At 38.4% G+C, this 23,963-nt stretch overlaps 1 protein-coding gene across 1 annotated transcript; it reads left to right on the top strand.

Annotated features, from left to right (window-relative positions):
* Positions 1-531: 531 nt before the first annotated feature.
* On the top strand, positions 532-23,914 carry GEMIN2 (gem nuclear organelle associated protein 2). Its single transcript, XM_024551293.4, has 10 exons — positions 532-700; positions 1,114-1,198; positions 2,972-3,061; positions 3,334-3,393; positions 8,663-8,776; positions 10,656-10,700; positions 11,941-12,009; positions 15,300-15,410; positions 17,370-17,428; positions 21,543-23,914. Exons 1-10 carry the CDS (start codon positions 564-566, stop codon positions 21,580-21,582), a joined length of 810 nt encoding a protein of 269 aa, XP_024407061.2. The 5' UTR covers positions 532-563; the 3' UTR covers positions 21,583-23,914.
* The last annotated feature ends 49 nt before the right edge of the window (positions 23,915-23,963 follow it).

The following is a 23,963-nucleotide window of genomic DNA, read 5'->3' as shown; positions in this document are numbered from 1 at the left end:
TTTGTCCTCAGATAAATCTAGGTTGGAATTGGTTCTTCCCCTTTGAGAGAAAGTCACATTTGTAGTACCTAACCCCTCAAATAATACCAAATATTTGGTATATTTCCTGCTTTCCAAACCGGAATAATACCACCTTCTTCAGAAGGTTGTAAAAATTAAATAAGGAAATATATATGACCTGTCTACCGGGGTTTAAGAATTTAGGGGTCAATAAATGATAATTACAGTAATATAACTCATTAATTCAAAAAAACACTTAAAGATCCGTCACTACTAGGGATACATAGAGGTTAATAAGCCTCCGTCTTTACCTAGTCTTAGAAGACAGTACAGGGGGTAGAGGAGATAACACACGGAAACACTTCAGAACCATCAGTGCAAGGAACTGAATTCGCAGTTTCGACTCCACCACGGGAGCATTCACCTTAGAACAAGCAGCGGGTTTGCGCACGCGCAATTACGCCCCATAAGCCCGGCCCCTTGCTCAACTCCGCGCCAGATACCTACTTGTGCGCGTGCGCCTGCGCCGTGACCTAGACGTGGGACTGGCTGGATTGTAAACCATGGCGTGGGTACCAGGGGAATCTGCAGTGGAAGAATTGATGCCCCGGCTGTTGCCCGTGGAGCCCTGCGACTTGACAGAAGGTTTCGACCCCTCCATACCCCCGAGGACGCCTCAGGAATACTTGAGGAGGGTCCAGTGAGTGATTTGGCGTGAGAGGGTGGGCTGGTAGTTCCTCCTGCCGCGGGGCAACCGCCGGCTGTCCTGCTCGAACCCTGCGTGTGATAAACGCCACCTTTGTCCCCGTTCCCCAGTCTCTCTGGAGTTCGGATTGGATCAAGATCACTTGATTACACCTGGACGGGGGCGAGTTTCTGTGAACTTCATTACATTAAACTTGATTACCCAGGGCAAGATTTGTGCTCCTAGATTTCCTTGCTTTTAATCCAGATAATTTCAGAAGCAGGTACTGATAATTTCAGTACCTCAACTGCAATTCTGAACTGTTTGTCTGATTTCATAATGAACTGTAGAAATGATTAGCTTGTTTTACTACACATCGACAAAGCATGATAGTAATCACATTTTTGCATTTATTAACTTATTTGTAGGATTGAAGCCGCTCAATGTCCAGATGTTGTGGTAGCTCAAATTGACCCAAAGAAGTTGAAAAGGAAGCAAAGTGTGAATATTTCTGTGAGTTTTATTTCCCGTCAGGGGACTTTTTTACCCCCCCCCCCCCCCCCCCGCAAATTAAAAGATCATACCTCTTCCTATAGTATCCAACAGATGTAGGTAGGTAAGATTTGACAGCTACTACCTAGGAAGTTAAGAATTTATTGTACTTTTCCTTCCAAAAGAACAATTGACATTTACTGCCTCCAGAGGCTTTCAGTAATCCTGGCATTCACAGAGATTTGCTCTTCATACTTCAGGGGCATGATCCAATCCTGAAGAAGTCTTTAAATAGGTTACTTATGCTAACCTTTATTTTTAAGTAACATTTTCCAGTTATCTTCATAATTATTGTTGGACTATTTAATCTTCGTGTAGTGTGCATGTTATGATTTTGACTGGGTTTTATTTTTTTAAGAATCGAGTCCCATGGTGATTGTTGCAGGGGGTGGGGAGAAAGGTGGAGGAGAGTATAAAGGAGATAAATGGTAATGGAGAAAAATACAATGAAAAATAAACTATGCAAAAAATTTTCAATTAAAAAAAAATAAAACCCAGATATCTTACACTTTTTCTAGCTACTTGCATGCAATGAACATTTTCATACATTTATCCAGCACGTTTTTTACTAACCAAGTAGGTTGTGCTGGACACTGAAGATACAACAGAGGGTGAGACAGAAAAGGTTCCTACTTTTGTAGAGTTTACATTGTCCTGAGAAAGACAATAAACAAATAATTATATAAAGTGACTGCTGCCATGGTGAAAATTAACATATATAAATGGCCAGTAAATAACAGGGAGTACTGTGACTATCTAAATAGTCACAGAAGGTCTCTATGAAGAGTGAATTTAAGGCCAAAGGAGAGCAGCAGTTTTTATTTTTATTATTATTTTGTTTTGTTTTTCAGTTTTAAATTGCAGTAAGTCCCTTTCCTTTTATGTTCTAAGTAATTCTTTTATCTGATGTTTATAATTATGAAAGTTTAATTCAGACACTGTAAAGTTTCATGTAAGTTTTTAGTTGATGTCTTACAAGATGATGTCTTATATACCTGGCTTTAAAAAGTGACTAATAAGTTTTATTTCAAGGCAATATGTGATCAGTTGTGAACTAAGTACTGTTTTAGGAAACAGAAGTAGACCTTTCAAAGTCAGATGTCTTAAATTATTTGAGTTTGTTCTGCCTGTGTTGAAATTGTTTGGGATATATCTCTTTGTTTCAAACTGTTTTGCTATCCTAGAAAGGTAGGAATACATTATATCTTCAGGGCTCATATCATTTGTATTTCTTAGAGACTACAACTGTAGCCCTGGCAGAGTGGTTCAGTTTGTTGGAGTGTGTCCCCATACACCAAAAAGATGCAGATTTGATTCCTCGTCAGGGCACATACAGAGGTTGCAGATTCGATTCCTGGTTGGGAAACCGATTGATGTTTTTCTCTCTCCCTCCCTCTGTAAATCAATAAACATATTCTTGGGTGAGGAGTTAGAAAAATGTGAATACATGAATATTTAAAAAACAGAAACTACAACTATAAACCATTCCAGATGGCTTTTATTAAAGTGACTAAATAAGGATCTTTCCCTGACATTTTAAACGTAGACATAAATAGTAGAGTGAAATGCCTGCCTACATTTTTACATCAGAAAAAGTACTTTATTTTTTTGTATAGTCTTAATCATGTACTTTATTATTTGCTGCTCATGTTGATTTTACTTTTACTGTGCAGAAGCATGAGATTCTAGGTACAACACTAATATTGATTCTAACGATTACGAACTGATCTCTAGCTTTCAGGATGTCAGCCTGCGCCTGAAGGGTATTCCCCCACACTTCAGTGGCAACAACAGCAAGTGGCACAATTTTCAACTGTTCGACAGGTAAGCTTACTGTAATCATTTAATCGAATTAAATCCCTCCCTCATATTTAATTCTGTGCTTAGACTTTAGTTGGAAAAATAGATTTGTGATTCTGAAGTGTAAAGAAAAGAATATTTGTGAATCGATTACCAATTAATATTATAATTATTAGACGTAATACAGTTTAAACCATATTTTCCAAGTTTTAGGATAGTTAGAATGTTGTGCAGCAATTGATTTCTTTGTAGTTATCCATTCTCTGAAGATCAGTGTCTGATTCTTCTTTCTGTAGAGTGTGAACAGACACAGAAGTCACTGGAAATCACAACAGTTGGATAGTAATGTGACCATGGTATGTAAGTTTCTGTGTTTGAGTTGTACAGTGTTTGAAAGTCCATATTTACTTCCAATCTTTAAAGATTCATTTACTTAGTTCACATTATTCTCTTTCTTTCCCACATACCCCTTTTAAAAATTATATTTTATTGATTATACTGTTACAGTTGTCCCAATTTTCTCCATATGCCCCACTCCACCCAGCACCCCCACTCTCGCCAGCAATCTCAATACCATTGTTCATGTCCATGGGTCATACATGCAAGTTCTTTAGATACTCCATTTCCTATACTGTACTGTACATACCCATGGCTATTCTGAAACTCCCCACTTCTTAATCCCCTCACCTCTTCACCCATTCACCCGTAACCCCTTCCATCTGGCAACTATCAAAATGCTCTCTGTATCCATGATTCTGTCACTGTTCTTGTTTACTTAGTTCATTTTTTAGATTCAATTGTTGATAGATATGTATTCATTGCCATTTTATTCTTCATAGTTTGATCTTCTTCTTTTTCTTAAATAAGTCCCCTTAACATTTCATGTAATAATGGTTTGGTGATGATGAACAACTTCAGTTTTTTCTTGTCTGGAAAGTTCGGTATCTGCCCTTTGATTCTAAATGATACCTTTGCTGGGTAGAGCAATCTTGACTGTGGGTTCCTGCTTTTTTGAATATTTCTTGCCAGTCCCTTTTAGCCTGCAAAGTTTCTTTTGAGAAATCGGCTGACAGTCTTATGGGAACTCCCCTGTAGGTAACCAACTGCTTTTCTCTTGTTGTTTTTAAGATTCTCTCTTTATCTTTAACCTTTAACATTATCATTATGATGTGTCTTAGAGTTGACCTCTTTGCATCCTTTGGGACCCTCTTTGGGACTCTCTGTGCTTCCTGAACTTGCATGTCTATTTCCTTCACCAAATTAGGGAAGTTTTCTTTCATTATTTTTTCAAATCAATTTCCAATTTCTTGCTCTTTCTCTTCTCCTCCTGGCACACCTGTGATATGAATATCAGAGCACTCGAAGTTGTCCCAGAGGCTCCTTACACTGTCCTCGTTTTTTTTGAGATTCTTTTTTCTTGTTCTGGTTGGTTGATTTTTGCTTATTATGTTCCAAATCATTGATTTGATTCTCAACTTCATTCACTCTACTGTTGTTTCCCTGTAAATTGTTCTTTCAATTAGTGTATCATTCGTTTCTGACTGCATCTTTTTTATGCTGTTGAGGTCCCCACTAAGTTCCTTGAGCATCCTTATAACCAGTGTTTTGAACTCTGCCTCTAATAGATTGCTTTTCTCCATTTCGTTTAGCTCTTTTTCTGGACTTTTGATCTATACTTCCATTTGGACCATGTTTCCTTGTCTCTTCATTTTGGCAGCCTCCTTGTGTTCGTTTCTATGTAGTAGGTAGAGCTGCTATGACACCCTGTCTTGGTAGTGTGGCATATTGTAGTAGATGTTCTATAGAGTCCAGTGGCACAGCCTCCCCTTTCACCCAAGCTGGGCACTCGAGGTGTGATCTTCATGTGGGCTGAGTACACTGTTCTCTTGTAGTTGAGCCTTGATTGCTGTTGGCAGGTCAATGGGAGGGATTTTCCCAGGCCAGTTAGCTGCATACACTGGCTATGACCACTGATAACCAACCTCCACCTTCAGCTGTACAGGGGCAGGGTGGTGGTGGTCTGATTTGGTCTGTAGCTGTCCGCTGGGTGCACAGGTTCTGGGGTTTCCTGGGTGGTGCAGGCAAAGGTTGGTCCCCATCTATGTTTTGCCGGGGCCACTGTGCTTGAGCTATAAAGCAGTCTGAGATGGGGTCTACTTGTGCTGGGCTTGGAGATTCCCCGCAAAGCCACACTGTGAATCTAGGCTGGTTGCTTTTACTTAGCAGGCCTGGGGCTACTTAGCACAAGGGCCAGGGCCTAGGGGCTCACTGAGGCCAGCCATTGTTTCTTTGAGAGGATTTAGTAAGTTGTGAAACATGAACCCAGACCAGCCATTTATATGGAAAAGCAGCTTGGGGCCACCCAAGTAAGCTGGGTGGCATGGAGTCTCTGGGGATCTCCAGGGCAGGGCAAACAGTGTTAGCTGAGTTGACCGAGTCTCATATACAGCTCCAGCCCGCTAGCTCTGTGGCTCTGTGGGGGGAGGGTTTAGAAAAAGGACGGTGGCCTCCGACCACCTTCTTGTCTGAAAGAAAGCAGTCTCCCAGCTCTCACCGTGTGCCAGGCACTTCAGTTCCTCCCTGCATGCCCCTGGTGCCTTTCAAGCTGCTATTCTGGTGCTAGAGCTCAGAAGGAGTAAGTAAGTCCTCGTAAGTCTGAGTTAAGTCCATGTGTGGGTTCTTCAAGAGGAATCACTTGGGACTCCAGAAGTTTCCTCCACCAACTCAATCCCCACTAGTTTTTGCAGCCAGAAATTATGGGGCTTATCTTCCTGGCACTGGTACCCTGGACTGGGGGTTCTGGTGTAGGGCTGGGACTCCTCACTCCTGAGATATCTCTCCCGAGTTTTTATCCACCACACGTGGATATAGGATCAGCCTGTTCCGTGTGTCAGCCCTAGCAGTCTGGACGGATGTGATTTCTTTAATTCCGTAGTTGTAGACTTCTATCAGCTTGATTTCTGACAGTTCTTAGTGATGGTTGTTCTATATTTTAGTTGTAATTTTGATGTAGTTGTGCAAGGAAGCAAGCCATGTTTACCTGTGGCGCCATCTTGACCGGTAGTCCCCACCTACCTTAATAGTACCAATTCCATTATATTAGTGGCCTGAAAAATATAAAACCAGTGATGCAAATTATGTTTATAACAGCTTTGATCCACAGCATTTTGAGCCATTTTGCATCGGTAATTGTTAGGCCTTTACAAGTTTTTAAGGGTCCTTCTAGACATTTGCTTTTTAGGAAATAAATACATTTTCCTATTTACAAAAAGTATTTACAGAAAGATTGAATAAAGGCTTATTGGATTTTCCTGATGAGACAATGGTGCCAATACCAGTGACATTTTAGTGAAGCTGTCATGCATACTGAAAAGTAGTGTTCTCTTCATTTTATTGGCTTACATAGAATATTAAGCTCTTCAGTGGACATGTTATGTCTGGGCTACTGAATAAAAAGGGGAGTTGGGGAAGAAATGGATACGTTGTTCTATGGCATTATGTTCTTTTTCTGTGAAAAGTTTTTAATTTTACTTTTTATATTTCCCTCTTTTTCTAAATTTATATTTCAATTATGTCTGACATACAATATTCTATTAATTTCAGGCATACTCCATGGCAATACTTTTAACCTTTTAGGGAGTCTCATATTCTTTCTGAGAATCAGATGAAAGCTATTTATCTTCCAAAGGACAAAATGCACCTATGCACACAATTTTACTAATTTTGGGGTTCATGGATTTCAGATCTTAGAAGCTTCTTCTAGGCCATTCTTCCTATCTTTTACATGGTGACACATTGGGGTAAATGGAGGAAGTTGATTGCATAAGCTTCCTGAGACCAGCTGAAAGCTGAGAGATTGGGTATATGGCCTCTCAATGTGTTTCTCCATACCAGTTGGAAGTTCTGCTCTAACAAAAGTGTGAAAGGAACTGACATCAATGCCTAAGACCATTTAACTCTTAAAAGGTATGGCTGGGAGCCACTGAAGTTTGTCTGACTAAAGCTTTTCACCATGCTTTGAGGCCTCTAGTAAGAAAGGAGGTAGGGGGAAGGTAGTTAGATATATTATTTTCTTTTTCCTTGATCAGTATAAAGACTTTGTGTACATGCTTATTAATTCAAAAAGAAGCCACATCAATAACATGATATTATTTTGTCAAAAATGAAATGACCTAACATAATTGATTGAATAAATTATGCTCCATCAAAACAAGAATATTATGTAACTGTAACATAGGTTCATCATGGCAAATGGAAACATGAAAATAATAAAATGAAAAAACTTTAAAGCACATCCTGGTGTCAATATGGAAGTATAAATATTTATTTATTGACTTATCCAATCATTTATTAAGCACCTACTATTTTTTATTTTATTTTATTTAAATTATTTTATTTATTTATTTTTGAGAAAGGAGAAAGGAGGGAGAAAGAAAGAGGAACATCAGTGTGTGGTTACCTCCCATGTGCCCCCTACTGGTGACCTGGCCAGCTACCGAGGCATGTGCCCTAACCTGGCAATCAAACTGGCAACCCTTTGATTTGCAGGCCAGCGCTCAACCATCGAGTCACACCAGGCAGGGTAGCACCTACTATTTTTAACAATCAGGGTATTTAGTGCTACCTGCAGCAGAAATCATCTCTAACCTAGTGAAATAATGGAGAAAGTTGTATACGTTGTTTCAGGACAATCGGTTTTAACCTTTTAGGGTCTCATTCATCCTTAGAATCTAATGAAAGCTCTTTATCCTCGGGGGGAAACTGCACCTTTGCAAAATAATGTGTACAAATAAAAAGTTTTGTTAAGATACCTATATTGAACTGAATGCTTCTTTGTACCACTGGTCCTGCTTTTTGCATTTGGCAATGTAGAATAAATCTATTCCTTCTTTGACTGGACAGCTGATCAAGTATGTGAAGTATATAATCATGTCTCCTTCCCTGGAACAAATATCGTTCATTCTTGTAAGCCTTCTTAGTGCATTTTTTTTTATACCAATTTCATCTTTATCATCCTCTTTTTGAACATATCCTTGCTTGTCAGTGTCCATTGAAGTGTGTGCTCCCAACTCAACGTGTCCCACATATGTATGGTGAGACCCTTTGGGGCACTGTATCAGTTTGCTAGGGCCACTGTAGCAAAGTACCACAAAGTGGGTGGTTTAACAAACACTAATTTACTTTCTCACAGTTCTTTAGGCAAGAAGTCTAAGATTAAGATGTCCGTGGGTTTGTTTGCCTCAAGGCCTCCCTCTCTGTCTTACACATGCTATCTCCTCAGTAGTTTCTCACATAGTCTTTCCTCTGTGCGTGCACATCTGCAGCATCTCGTGTGCATCCAAATGGCCTCCTCTTATGAGGACACCATTCAGGTTGGATTTGGGCCCACTCCATAGCCTAAATCCCCTCTGTATCGGCCCTGTCTCCAAGTCACATCCTGAGGTGCTGGGGGTTAGCTTTCAACATTTGAACCTTGGGGGAACATAATTCAACCCATAACAGGCACCGTATCTTTGTGCTGAGGTGGTGGGACTATGGAGAGGTCCTCATTTCTTTTTTCACAGTTCAGTATTTTAAAAATTTATAGAAATAAGTAAATTTATTATTTATTATTTTTTTTTTTAGCCAAAATCTGAAGATGAAGAAGGCTGGAAAAAATTTTGTCTGGGTGAAAGGTTATGTTCTGAAGGGGCTGTTGGACCAGCTAAAAATGAAAGTCCTGGAATAGATTACATACAGGTAGGTGACAAGTGGATAAACGAAACAAACACTATTCTAGTGCATCATTTAGCGTAAAGGGTCAGCAGACTACAGACTAGTCCAAATCTAGTCTGTAGCCAATTTTCTCTACAAAGGGTTATAAAAAACAAACTGTAATAATAGTATGTGACTAAGACAATATGTGGCCTGCCAAGCCTAAAATACTTAGTTTTGCTGTTTACCGAAAATGTTTGCCAACCCCTGACTTAGTTTATTATGTCTTTAACTTATAAATAGGCATCCCAGTTTCTGAAACGATGTATTGCGACATTTTCTAGATTGGCTTCATACCTTTTATGTTTTAGTAATTTTGTGAGTTAGATTTTTTTAATGATTAGTCATGGGTTAAACAATGAGTGATGAAGAGTCAGGGAAACAGAAAAACATGACACAGTTAAAAATGTACTTTAAAATGCTTATTAGTAAGTTGCGTATTCTGGAGATGAAATGTTGAGGGTATATTTAAATTTCACACGGCTTCATAAAGTGGATAACTTCGTGTCCTTCAGGATTCACCTGCCCTCAAGTTTTCAGGTGTTTCAGGAACCTTCTGCATACATCTCATTACTACTAAATCTCTATGTTATGCTCTTTTCTGTTGAATAGGAAGTATACATTGTTTGCTATGTGGTACCACATTGTATTTTTCCTATTTAAAACTAATTAACCTCCAAAATGTAAACACTCCAAAAGTCACTAAAAATATCAAAAAGTCATTAAAAAGACCTAGAACCCAATTAAAAACAAAACCAAAAAACAGCCCAAGGATATAAACAGACATCTCACAGAAAGGAAATACAAATTGTTCTTATATGAGATGCACAAACTCACTTGTAACATAAATGTAACTTATAACTACACTGCACTATTTTTCAGGTAACATATTGGCAGAGAAAGCTTGACATGCTGTGCCGATCAGGCCAGGGAGACAGGCACTCTTCCCCACGTGGGCGGGCGGGGGGTGGGGGGTGTGGAATTCACATCTCTTGGGCAGCTAATTTGGCACTATTTGTTATATAGCCTATTCTTCTGGATAATCCCCAGTGTATGTTCCATTTCAAAAATGTGTTGTAATTTAATAAAGAATTAAAATTTGTTCATTTACCTTGTTATTACAAAATGCATACAAGTAACATACACCACGGGAAAGAACCATTTAGCCCTGACCCGGGTGGCTCAGTTGGTTGGGTGTTGTCCCGCAAAGCCACCAACTCAACTCCTGGTCAGGGCACATACTTGGGTTGTAGGTACAGTCTCAGTAGGGGGGCGGATAAGAAGCAACACATCAGTGTTTCTCTCCCTCTCTTCTTCCCTCCCTTCCCCTCTAAAATAAATTTAAAAATAACTTTTAAAAGGAACCATTTAAAGTTGCAAGAGTTCAATGCATATCCTCTTAAGCTTCTCACAGGCCAGTGCCATTTTCACAAGCACGGCTCCCGGCGTTAAACTCCAAAGTAGATTTTTATAATTGAATCAGATTAGGTTTGGAAAAAAGTTATTCTGATTCAAGTACCGTTAATTCCTAAAAATATTAGCTTTAGCTGAAGATTTATTAAAAGTTTGTGTCACATATTAGTGTCAGTATTAATAGTATCATTTTTTTAAACTTTCATACTTCAACATTTTAATTACTGAAATCATTTTTTTATTTTTAAATTTACATACTCATTTCAAGACATTAGGGGGCATTGCCAATTAAGAGTTCATAGAACATTTTACTATAATAGGCAATAAAGGAATTTTGTTTTAGCCGTTATTTGTTTCTAAATAACAGTGAGATGAGAATTCACCAGTTTGAAAAAAGTTAAATCCCCCTTATAATACTACTAAATAAATTTCAATCTTATTTTTCTTTCAGATTGGTTTTCCCCCCTTGCTTAGTATTGTTAGCAGAATGAATCAGGTAAAATCCATCTAATAATATGGAATGTGCATTCTTTTTTTGCAATGTGTGTGAAAGTATTTGAATACATTTACTGAATATAGTATGTAAGACCCTGTCCTAAACTCTTTTAACAGGTCTTATTTAATCCTTACTGTGGCCCTCTATGGGGAGTTATTATTAATATCCCTCTTCTAGAGAACAGGAAACAATTCGAGGTTAAGTCATTGCAGGTGGTTTTTCAGCCAGTTTTAATGGCGGCGCTGGGATCCAGTCCCAGGACGGTCTAATTCTGGGACTGATGCTCTCAATCATGGTGCTAAACTACTTAATTGTATGCATTTCAGTTACAAGTCTTAGATTCTGGGGTTTGAAGTAAATACCAAAGTTAGGTCGCTGTTTCTAGTTCCGGATGTCCTACACATTCCATTAAGAATGAAATGCAGGTGGCACTTGAACAGCCCAGGTTAGGGACACTGACTCCCTGCAGTCGAAATTGCACGTAAAACTTTTAACTCCCCCAAAACTTAACCACTACATAAATTTCTTGGGAGAAAGGGGAGAAATGGATTTCGTTTCTTCAGTCCTTTAGGGCTAGTACTTTGTTACATATTTAAAGACCATCTAAAATATTTGATTGTTTTGTTTTAACATAGCACTAGATACCCTTGGAAGATGAAATTTTTTCAAAGTCATACTCTGTCGTAAATTACACTGGCTGACAGTTTCACTTGATCATTTGCACTAAGATACTGCAAAATTTTATAGAGTGTTTTTTTTTCTATCAGAGTGTTTTTAAGTGTCCAGCTATATTTGAATAAGCCAGAGAATATTTTCAACAATTTGATAAATGCTGTCTGTACTGTTTTAAAACAGGTCTTTCTCTAGCTAACTTTCTGTTTAGATTTATACTTTGTTTTATGAAAAAAAATGAAGGTATTTATTATGCAAAGACTTTTTTTAAGAGCACGTGGAATTTTTCAAGTAGTGATAAACTAAATTAGTAGTTGCTAACTAAATCCTGGGATATAACCCAAGGTATTGATACTTGAAAGTGTCTAAGAATATTGTCCTAAAAGCCTCTTCTCTTTGAGTGAGCCATCTAATCAGATTACTAAATAAAGTCAGTTATCTCTGGAAGTCTAAACAGTGAGGCCACTTTAATTATTGGAGTTGCTTTCTAACTAAATGAAACTCATGTTGAACTTGTCATTGTTTTACTACTAATGCAATTCTTCTACCTCCTCCCCCCTTTTTTTAGGCAACAGTAACCAGTGTCTTGGAATATCTGAGTAATTGGTTTGGAGAAAGAGACTTTACTCCAGAATTGGTAGTGTTACATCTTTTTATTTTCATAATCCAGATGAAACTATGCATACTTATGAGATAGTACTCTGTAGTATTTATAGATATGTACACATTATACTTGTATGTATAACTATGTATGATGCAAACTATGCTTGTTTGCAGTGAGGAGCTTATACTAGCATGTAAATTAACATACTGCTTTCTCACACGGAGTCTGCCTGTGTCTTTCTCTTGGACTTCTGAACCTCCAGAAATCTAAGGAATAAATTGTTGTTGTTTAAAAAAAAAAAAAAAAAAGTTACTCATGGCATTAGATAAATTGGTGTTATTCCAAAGCTCTGCTAAAAGGGAGAAAGGAGTAAGAAAGGAAATGATGCCCCTGATCTCTCAGAGGCGTGGGAGTCTGTCTTTAGCACTAAGCTCACAAATCAATTTTCACATTGAGTTTACTGTCTGTGTATCCTTCAAATTGAATTCTGCTTTTCCCTCTCCTTCTCCCTCTCCCTCAACACACATGTGAAATTAATGGTTATTAAAGTATTGGGATATAAACAAGCGCACACACACACACACAAAAAAAAAAAAACATACTGCTTTCTTCATTGTGAAAGTCTTGTTTTGGGGTGAGGGGCGTGTCTATTAAATAGTTGATTTTTATCCTGGGACAAGTAACAAACAGGACACCTACCAGCAACCAATCAGCAGACCCCTTTTTGAGTGGCACTGAGTTGAAGTCTGAAATGCATTTTCTAAAATGGCCTTGAAATCCAACTCACAAAAGCATATCAGAAATAATAACAATAATAGCACTTTGTGCCAGGCATTTTTCTGTTAACTTCTGAATCTTCTAATAACCTATCAAGTATTATTATTTCCATTTTATTGATAGGAAACTGGAGCACATACAGATTCAGTAGCCAAAGATCACACAGATAATTGGCAGAACAAAGACTCATGCTCAGGCCATCTGACTATACTCTTTTAACAACCATGCTATACTGCCCCTCTGTTTTATTGCTTTATATCCACAGCTCATTCTTTTTTTACCTTTAAAATTGGGTACAGTTGGTAGACATTATATAAACTATCTACTTAATCCCCTAGTTAGAAGTTTTATCATCTGAAGTCAGACTGATAAACCTCTGAAGTCAAACTATTAAAGGGTTTCTGAACCACTGACAACTGATTTACTAAATTTTAAGAGGATTAATCTTTTGAGTCTTTTTTTGAGTAATCTGTCTTTTAAATCAATAGTCTTCAATTCCCTTATCCAAATAACCATATCATCAGAACTCTAGTATTGAGAATATCTGTGTTTAAAGTAAAAACATTCATCACAGGAAGTTTGCATATCATAAACTAGCAAAAAAAAAAGGGGGATCTTTTAAAAACTGCTTTACTTAGTATTGTCTAATACATTTTGAGAAATACAGCCTTATTTTATCATCCAAGTAGGAAGCTATTAAGGAAGCTTTTTGACTACGTGGTTTTAGATTTTGCTCCTGCTTTTTTAGTATTGTTCACTAACTTTGAGGAAAGGAACGTTTCAGCATAGTTATATCTTAGACATTCAGAGGTTTAAGCAATTTCTGAGGGTAGAGACACTTGAACACCTGAATACTAGCTTTACATAGTAAACGTATGCCTGAAAATTTGAGTCAAGTTGAAATGTATAATAGTTTTTTTCTGACCTGGGCCGGTTCACCCCTCCTCAGGCAACCTGATGGGCCCCGCTCCCGGGAACTCACCATAGTGATGCTGAACTTAGTGCGGACACCCGATCGCATAGCGCACTACAGCCCAGAACTCCTGGGCTCAAGCCATCCTCCTGCCTCAGCCTCCCGAGTAGCTGGGACTACAGGCGCGCGCCACCACGCCTTGCAGTCACAGCTTTTTTCATGTGGAAGAAAATTTGTCACTATTTGTAAAAGAAACCTGGACATAAATCTTTTTGTTTAAGAAAAATTCTTACTGATTTATGGTTCCCTGAGGAACTAACTTTGTGTGTTGCATAAATTGCTATTTCAAGCTTGTTCTAATATTCTTCAGGTTTCTCCCAAGTGATGTGTTGCTCAAAATAAACTCAGTCATATACACTACTAATGAAAATATAATTTAGTATAATCTTTCTGGGGTACAGTTCAGTGATTATACCTCAGAAGTGTATGAATATATATACCCTTTGACATCACCATACCATTTCTAAGAATTTACCCCAAGAAATCAATCAGAAATCAATGCTGTAAAACTTATTTTCCAGGATAATTGTTCCAGGATATTTTTTTTTTTTATGTAACAGCAACAAATTAAACATCCTAAGTTCTCAACGATAGGAAATTGATTCAGTCAATTATGGTGCATCCACAATGGAACATTCATTCCACAAATATTTTAATTAAGCTCCTGTCGTATTTCAACTCTAGACCAGATTCTAGGGGTATAATGTCTGTCATACTCTCAAAATCTGGGTGATAAAAGAGTAAACCAGCAGTGACAGGAAAGTATAAGTGCTTCGTTAAAGAGTATTTACATAAACACCATGCTGAGACTAATAACATCTCTTCTTAATCCTACTTAACATCCTGGGAAGTCTTTATTATGTATTGCAAGTAAAAAAGATGGCTACAAAATGTTATTACCTTATTATTGTCACGGTGATAAAACTTTATTTTTTAAAGCTGTAAGTCTACATAGGAAAATGGTGAACATTTAAAAAATTTGCAGAAAGTTTATCTGGATGGTGGGATGTCAGGTTTATTTTCCTTTGTGCTTTTTGTATTTTTTTAGTTTTTCTGCATTCAGTATATATTACTTTTGTAATTAAAAAGAAAATCCCATTTTAAAAGGGGATGGGAATAAATTTAGCCTGCCATGGTATTTATAGAAGTATTAAAAGATTATTTCATCTAGAATATAATTCCTTTGTATAGACCGAGGAGACAGAGTTATGAAATTATAAAATGATTTGTATACCTATCTATAGAGGGCAAAGAAAAAACGTATCTTCATTTTTCAAGGACTTATGCACATCTTAACGCAGTATTCTGCCTGTGAATTAGGACTATCATTGTAATAACAATCTCTGAAACAAACTTTGGGATGAGAATATTTCGAAGTATGTAACGTTCTGTCTCTATTGTTAGAAAATATGAAAGATGTGACCCTTTGTTTTCTATATCCAAACATGGTCCAGATAAATGTTCTGTGAGTTTGTTCATAGCAAATAACAACCACAACTTTGGACATTTTAAAAAACAAGTTAAAATATGGTGTAATATTTTCCTACTTACTACTTTTTAAAATTCTGTTTAGGGAAGATGGCTTTATGCTTTATTGGCTTGTCTTGAAAAACCTTTGTTACCTGAGGCTCATTCACTGATTCGGCAGCTTGCAAGAAGATGCTCTGAAGTGAGACTCTCAGTGGTAAGCTGGAATATGCTGATAAAGAAGGGTTCCAGTGAAATAAGAAAACATGGAATATTTTATTAGTCAGGATTAGATTTGGCCACATAGTAGAAAAGCCCCAAATAACAATAGCTTAATTAAAACAACTTTTTCTCAGATAAAGAAAGTCTAAAGGTAAACTAATCAGATTTGGGACGGCAGCAAGCCAGGCCTTTGAGTTTTACCACATCTGGCTCCCATCCTCAGCTCACCTCACGTACGAGATGGCTGCTGGAGCTTCGGATATTGTATTTCATTTTAAGCAGTTGGAAAGAAGAGAAGAAAGAAGGCTGCCAGCCTCTTAAGGGCCTTCCCAGGGGTTGTACAGCACATCTGCCTATATAGCTCATTGGCCAGAGTTTAGTCACATGGCCATAGAAACTATGGAAGTGTTTACTTTTAGCTGGGTGGCAGTGTGCCTGCCTAGAACTGAGCTTCACAGTGAGGGGATGCGAAGCTGGAGTAGTCACCTAGCAGCCTGTGCCCCGGTGATTGTTTCCAATTTCCCCGGTCAGATCCTTCTCTAAATCATGCATGTAGCATTTTAGTGAGAATTAATTTAAAGCCCTGTTAAGCCCACTTCTGGGTTTTTTTTAATCCCTCCTTTCCCTCACCCCCCAACAAAATGTAAACTTTTCTCCATTGACTACTCCAAAATACTTTCCCTGAACTACCATGTTATGGCCCAAACTAACTTAATGTCCTGTACTCCCAGCAAAATGTGCCTGCTGCCCACTGTTTCCCATGCTTCGTCCCTGGACTTTATTCCCTCTGCAAAAGACCTTTTCACTCTCTTCCAAACTGCATCTAACTACCTTTTACTTTTCACAGTCAGGCTCATATTCCACCATTTTCTCTCAAACTTTCCCTGATCCCAACAACTAAAAAGAATCTCTCCATCCTCTGTTTTCCCAATATACTTCATGTCTTTCCCCCCCCATATTTCTAAATAAGATTTTAAGATTTTATTTATTTTTCAGAGAGAGGGAGAGAAACATAGATGTGTGAGAGAATCATTGATCGGGTTGCCTCCCACAGGTCCCCAGCCGGAGACCAACCTTGCAACCCAGGCTTGTGCCCAGACTGGGAACTGGACCAACCCACTGAGCCACACCAGCCAGGGATACTTTGTATCTTTTTATGGCACTTTGCACATTTTTCCTTTCATTAAAGTTAGTATGTGTTTATTTCATCTTCTGTGCTATTAGCACATACTATATAATATGTTTTGTTCAGCTTTGTCCCATGTAGTGCTTGGCACATAGAAAATTGAATAGAGTAACATCATGGACATGTGTCCCAAGTTTGAGTTAAAATATGACATGTCTGTTCCAACATTACTCAGTAGTTATTGTGACTCTTCCTTGAAATGTATGAAAATAAATTTCATACTCTGTAAGACTACTTTCCATGTGTCTTAGGTCTGCCATTTTAACAAATATTTAAAATGAACTTTCTAAAACGTATAGTTCAGAAACTGCTTCCATCGTAATTCAGAGCCCTGATCTGGAATGTTTACTGGTGTGTCTTATGCTGGAAGCCAGAATTTCATTCCTTCTTAACTGTAAGTTCTTTAAAATATTATATACATACTTTTTTCCATTACTGTCCAGTTAGGACATAGGATTTTTTTGTCACTCTACTTGGAACTAGGAAAACGTTCTCCAAAGTTATTCCCAAAGTTACTCTTCTTCAGTTCTTATTTCTTTTCCCTGTCAAGGATATTTCCTTAAAAGATGATCTTAGGTGTTTCTTGAGGGATCATTAACTCTACAGTTTTGTCCTTTTTCTTTGAGGTTATCTATTTCCATGTGGTTCTTACTGTCAGCTAATAAAGTTTCCATGTTTTGCATCTTTAAAGGAAATTCGTTTCAAAGATAGGGGGAACAGACTACATTTTGAGTTCTGCCACATGTAGCTTCCTTTTTTTTTTTTTAGAACAGCAGAGATGATGAGAGGGTTCCTGCTTTGAATTTATTAATCTGCTTGGTTAGCAGGTAAGTAATCTTTGACTTCTTGCTTCCAAATAGTATTATTCATGGAGGTAGAGAGTATTGTTTACATTTTACAGCAGAGGAAATAGAGGTATGTAAGAAAACATTGTATGTATCACAATTCTTTTAGTTTTTCTTTGTAAATAATGCTGCAATGAAGATCCTTGTGCATACAGCTCCATTATTTCCTGCGGTTAAATTCCTAGAAGTCAAAGGCCTTGTACAGGTACACACTGCTTAACAATGGTGACCCATTCTGAGCAATGCACCACTAGGCAATTTCACCATTGTGGGAGCATCACAGAGTACAGTAGTACAGACCTGGACGGGGTAGCCTACTGCGTACCTAGGCTCTATGGTGCACCACCACCGTCTAGGCAGTGCCACTGACCGAAACGTTACTTCGGTGCAGGGCTGTACTTTTAAAACTGAGCTATTTAGTGCCGGGTTGCCTTCCAGAAAGCTCATACCATTCTGTGTTCCCACCGAAGTGTCAGTGAGAGTGTCCATCCCCTAGTCAGTACTGGGCATTTTCAGTTGATACAAGTATTTCCAGTTCGAATATTTAAAAAATACCATCAAATTATTTTTCTTTGCATTTGTTTCTTTACCAGTGTTGGTAGAACATGTTTCGTTTTATTGCAGTTGTAGTTTTTTAATTGCCTGTGTCCTTTGTTCATTTTTGGTCAGGGCATGTTTTTATTTAGTATTAGGTTTGATTTCATTTCTTGCATTGAAATTCCACCTGGAATTTACTTGAAAACTTTCATAGTTTATATTCTTGTGTCTGTATATTTACAGACTACACACACGTTTATTTTAGGTCTCTTACTGGACTCAAAGTTTTTGTTCCATGGTCAGTGTTTTTATTCCAATCCCAATCTTATGGGAGAAACTTGGTTCTTGCCGATGCAGTAAAGAATTACAGATCATCAAGTCAGTTAGCATGCAAGCACGGTTTATTACTGACACTTTCACAGGCCTTGCTGAGGTGGGGGTGATAGGCTTGCGTGGCAAAAAGCAAGGGCAGCAACAGCACCAGCCCCTTTGTCCTGAGAACTTACATAGTTGGCGGGATGGGGGTGAGGGAGGTACATATTGATTGGTGGGTAAAGGTGCTGCCTGCTCCCCACCGGGGGACGTGAAACATGACTAACCAAACTTAGGTATGTGTGGGGGTCTGTTAGCCCGAAATCTTACCTTGCTCCAGACCTCATTTATTCACCTTGTTGTAAAGCAGGTATGTGACAGGAGGCAGTTAATTAAAGTCGAAGCAGTTACCCAAAGTTATTTATGGGCTCTTTCTGTAAGCAATAGGGACCCCCACATAAAATAGATAGTGACCAGAGGCAGGCAATTAACCAAAGTTGTTTTATGGGCTTTTTCTTTGGATACCGTGGACCCCCTCCTCTTCCCCTTCTAGACCTTGGGATCAATACACAGTTTCAAAGGCTTTCTTGGGATGAATAACCAGTAATGATTATTTTTGGGCTTCTTAGTATGGAGATATTCAAGCACATACAAATGATACATAGAATTTCAAGGACTTCCCTCCTCCTGTGTTATCATGGTGTTTCTTGTGATGTTGGAACACCTGGTAATCCCACTGGGCCAGGCTCAGAACTGCTGAGTTAGTGGGGGAGACATGTCTCCCTCCTCTTCCCTGCCTTAGTTCACTATCTATCCTACCTAACACCAATACCTTTTTACATATTTATAACATACTTGAATATTGGGAAGGTAGGTAATCCCGTGTCCCTCTATTCCTTCCCAATACCAGACACTTCTTTGGAGTACACACATACTCAACATCTAGTTTCTTGATCTCCAGCATGGGTGGCAAACACAAGGCCTGCGGGCCGAATCCAGCAGCAGAGCCAAGCTCTCGCTTAAAACTGTTACGGAGTAGTTACATTTTTACAGTCCTCAAATTACATTCCGCCTTTTGCAGGCAACCACAAGGCTGGTGTGGCCCCTGGTGAAAATGAGTTTGACACCCCTGATCTACAGTTTTGCTGCTGACAGCGATTAATACTTACTGGGCACTTTGTGCCATGCATATTTCTTAGTGCTTTATAATAGGAACTCATTTAATTCTTAGAAGACAGGTGCTTTTACCAGTGTACAGATGAGGAAACAATGGCAGAGAGAGGTCAAATAACTTCCCTACCATCACAGAACTAGTAAATGACAGAGCTAGGATCCAAACCCAGGCAGCTTTACTCCAGAGCTGAGCTCTTAGCTCTGCTTATCACACAGTTAACGTCTACCTCCTCTATTGGTAATAAGGGTTAAATGAGAGGGTACAGCATTGCCTTAGGCACTATATAACAGTATGAGATGTTTTTGTGGTTACGTGTCACAATGAACTTAATGTGTGGCCCTACACAACTCTTCTTCCAGTGTGGCCCAGAGGTGCCAGAAGGTTGGACACCCCTGGCCCAGAGGACTGATTACGTATAGTGTGTGTGTGTTTGATAAGACTCCGTGGATGCTGTTGGCACTACATCAGGAGGCATGTGTCTAGTCCTGCTTTTAGTGGTGAAAGAGTTGATCATTGTGATCAGCTAAAGTCAGCCCATACCTTACCTGTCAGTTTTATCAGCCACTGATGATTGTTGCATAGGTCCATTATTTCATTAGGATTCTAAATGCTGCTTTTTCTATTGCTCCATAACTAGAATTTCTTTCTAGAAAAAATAACTTCCCTTCAACAGTTTGGTTACCCTGAAATATAGTTTACTGCCCAAAAACCCCCAAGAGGATACAGGCTATATTCTTTCCCTTTATTAATTTTTGGGATAATGAAGTTGTGGCCTACCAGTCCCCAGAGATGACCAATAAGGCTGTTTCTGTTTTTGGATTATTGTTTTAAATTTGGAGGTTTTAACATTTGATAAATGTCAATCCATTGCATTCTTTTTGAGGCTGAAATGGTTCCATCCTTGGCCAGTGGGAGCCCTTCAGGTCGATTCCTGTGCTTTTCGTTATACAGTCCTAGGGGTCTGTTTGGTGTCTCACTTCCTGGTATGTCCAGAGGATTCATTTGTGTCTTGAACATTTCTGGATCTGGATCTAGAATTAGTCGTTTCTCCCGGAATTGCTGGTTCTTTTCAAGTAGAAGATGCTATTTAGAGTCTACAGTTTGGACATTAGGGAACTAGCTGTTATTAAGCTGGTCAGTGCCTTAAGCCCTTTTCAGTGAACAGCTAGGAACTATGCATTTTTTACAAACAGAAAAATAAAATCCTGAGTTCAAATTGGTATTTCAGTTCTAATTTAAGATTATGTGACTTTTCTTTAATATTTCTTCTATGATGAAAATTCTGGTTTCTAACTATATGAACATAAGTATAGCTTTATCCTATAATAAGCACATAACAGTTTGAGAATAATACTGTAATGTCACTGACAGTAAAAATATTTAAATCACTTAAAAAATTCCTTGTTCTTTTTTTGTCCCTGGTATATCTTACTAAAAACGTGTATCAGAACACTGTGTTTAAGGTCATTTGAAATTATTCTCCTCTGTGTGGTTATGCTACCAACTTGATGTATGGGAAGATTCATTTCGTGGAGTTTAATGACTTTTATTTTTATTTAATCTTGTAACCACATCAAATATTTACATTGTTCCAAAGTTACAATTATAATTCGAGGTACATTTGGAGTATTTTAGAATTCACTTTTATCCTCTCTAGCCTCTTCTCTCCCTTCTGTAGTTATCAATTTTATTATTAGTTTTTGGTTCATCCTTCCACTCATTGTTTCTTTTTTAAAGCAACAAATACTGTGTGTGTGTGATTGTGTGTGTAACTTGCATTCCTACAAACACTTACAAAAGGTAGCATACTAAACATACCATTCTGTCCCTTTTTTTCACTTAATCCTGAAATTCATGCCATAGCAGTATAGATATTTTCTTCATTCCTTTTTTGTAAAAGCTACACAGTCTTCTACTGTATAGATACACTGTAATTTATATCTAGTCCCCGTTAGTGCTTAAGGGGGCTAGTCCACTTACCGATGGGCATTTGGATTGTTTGAGGTTTTCTGCTATTATTATAAGTAGTGCTACAGTTATCTACAAGCGTACATTCAATTATTTCTTTACCAGGTATTTTGACCAACGTGATTTAGCTGATGAGCCGTCGTGATACAGCTGGTCTCTCAGGGATAGAAGATACTTGTGATGAAGGCGGCCTGTATGAGGAACTGCAATGCCAGCTCAAGTGCAGATTGCGTCATAGCTTCAACATTACGTGAGGGGTCTTCATCTTACCTTGTGCAACTCAGGCTGATATGCAGAAGATAGTGTATGGATTTGAACATCTGAAGTATCTTTGGATAATCCCACCTAATTTCTGATGAACAGTTTTGAACAGCTTTCTATAACCACATGCAAAACCGTGTGATGAAATTTTACGAATGCTCTTGGTGCTGCTTCATTTACATATATACACATAAAATTTTATTGAAAGTGTGTTTTGGTTACTAAAATTTTGTTTGACTTTTGAACAAAAGACAAGAGAGCAAGGTTCTTAGAATTAAAATCGAGATTAAATGGCAAATGTGTTCATAGCAACAAAATTATTTTCCTTTTACGCTCGATACTTTTATTTAAATCGTTTATTGCACAAAACTTTTTAAACATTTTTAATAATACCCTAACAGGTTGACTGCTTTAATTTTTCTGCCAAATCTGTTCATATATAATTTGCATCTCAGGTAGAAAGTTTTCCACCTAAGTAACAGAAGATCATACTAGCAATGGTTCTTCAAATAGGAGTTTATTTTTCTCATATAATGAGAAGTATAGAGGGGCTGCCTACTGGCCTTGGTGCAACGAACCCATGATGCAATGGTCTCTGATTCTTTTGGTCTTTCCCTCGGGGCAACAAGGTGGCCAATTCAAGGCCGTGCCTGTTTTCAAAACAGGTTTCTTTCTCATACAAGCAAAACCTCTCCAGATACCCACAGACTTGTATCCATCTGTTGGCCACAGTGTGTAAGATGATCACCTCTAGTTCCAAGAAAGGTGGAGAAATGAAATTCTAAGCCTTTCCAGACTTTCTAATAGAGGTAGAAAAGGAAAAGGGAATTACGAATAATTGTGAATCAGGGAACCAATACTTGTGCCACTAGTTACAAATACAGCAGATATAATTTACATTTGAATCTCTCCTGTTATGTCTTGAGAAGGCTGATTTTTAAATGACGACTTTAGTCCAAGTTGTTGTTTTACCATAATTTAAGCACGCTGTCAGTGTTGGACATCTAATCTGTTTTCAGTGTTAATCCAACATCGAAAATGCCACCGTGAATGCCATGTTTTTTCATTGTACGTAACTGTTTGCTTTGTCAGTGTTCCGAAGAGTAGGGTTGCAGCTCATACGAGTCTTACCAGTTAATATTGCATTTGAAAACTGAGGTTTTAAAAATAAGGAATTTTATTTCTCATCTGATAATTCTGGTATACGTTCGGGGCTTGTGCAACAACTCGCATATTTTAAGTGTCCTGGGCTGCATCCAGATTTCTCTTTTATCAATTTTAGTGTGTAGCTTTTATCTTTTCAGTCATGATATGGTTGCTTTTCTGTTGCCTCACATTTACATTCCAGGAAGGATAAAAAGGCACCATCTCACCCTTGCTGGTGTGGCTCAGTGGATTGAGTGCCACCCTGAGAACTGGAAGGTCAAAGGTTCAATTCCCAGTCAGGGAACATGCCTGGGTTGCAGGCCAGGACCCCAGTAGGGGGCGTGCCAGAGGCAACCAACTGATTTCTCTGGCACATTAATGTTTCCCCTTCTCCCTTCCTCTCTCTAAAAATAAATAAAATCTTTTCTTTTTTAAGCACCATCTCTTCTTGTGTATCCCAGGGGAGGAAAGCATTATAAGAAACTTGCAACTTACATTTGCCAGAGTTAAGACATTTTCTAATTATAAAGTTGGGAATAGTAATTTTTCAGTTGAGCTCGTTGCCACTCCTATCAAAAACGGAGTTCTGTTAGAGAAGAGGGAGTGTGGTTATTGGGTAGGCAGCCAGCAGTGTCTACCATAGAGTTTAGATTTCCAACCTATGCCACAACCAGCTGTGTTACAGCCTCACATTTTTTTTGTTGATTTGATGCTAAGGGGGAGGGGGACTCCTAGGCATTGATTTAATAGAGGTAAAGTGTCGATTACTGTTTTAAGTTTACATTTCTTTCACAAGTAGTGGCTAAACATGTAGTTATATATACTATTCACAGAGAATAAAATTCCTGAGGACTGGATAGCATAAGAAAGAAGGCAATTTTGCATGTGCTGAAGACAAGTGCGCCCTGGCTGGTGTGGCTCAGTGGACTGAGCAGTGGTCTGCAAAGCAAAGGGTTGTTGGTTCAATTCCCAGTCAGGGCACACTCCTGGGCTGTGGGCCAGGTCCCCAGTGGGGGATGTGTGGAGCAACCACACATTGATGTTTCTCTCACTCTCTTTCTCCCTCCCTACCTTCCTAAAACTAAATAAAATCTTTAAAATAAAAAATAAAGACAAGTG

Source organism: Desmodus rotundus, chromosome 7 (genome assembly GCF_022682495.2).
Source record: "Desmodus rotundus isolate HL8 chromosome 7, HLdesRot8A.1, whole genome shotgun sequence".
In the NCBI taxonomy this organism is placed as follows: domain Eukaryota; kingdom Metazoa; phylum Chordata; class Mammalia; order Chiroptera; family Phyllostomidae; genus Desmodus; species Desmodus rotundus.
Note: the sequence above shows the minus strand (reverse complement) of the source record. Positions and strands in the feature narration are given on the sequence as shown.

Coding starts and splice junctions, on each gene's coding strand:
- GEMIN2 (XM_024551293.4), top strand. CDS start 564: ATGGCGTGGGTACCAGGGGAATCTGCAGTGGAAGAATTGATGCCCCGG. Junction 1,199..2,971: donor AGCAAAGTGTGAATATTTCT/GTGAGTTTTATT, acceptor ACTGATCTCTAG/CTTTCAGGATGTCAGCCTGC. Junction 12,010..15,299: donor GAGACTTTACTCCAGAATTG/GTAGTGTTACAT, acceptor AATTCTGTTTAG/GGAAGATGGCTTTATGCTTT.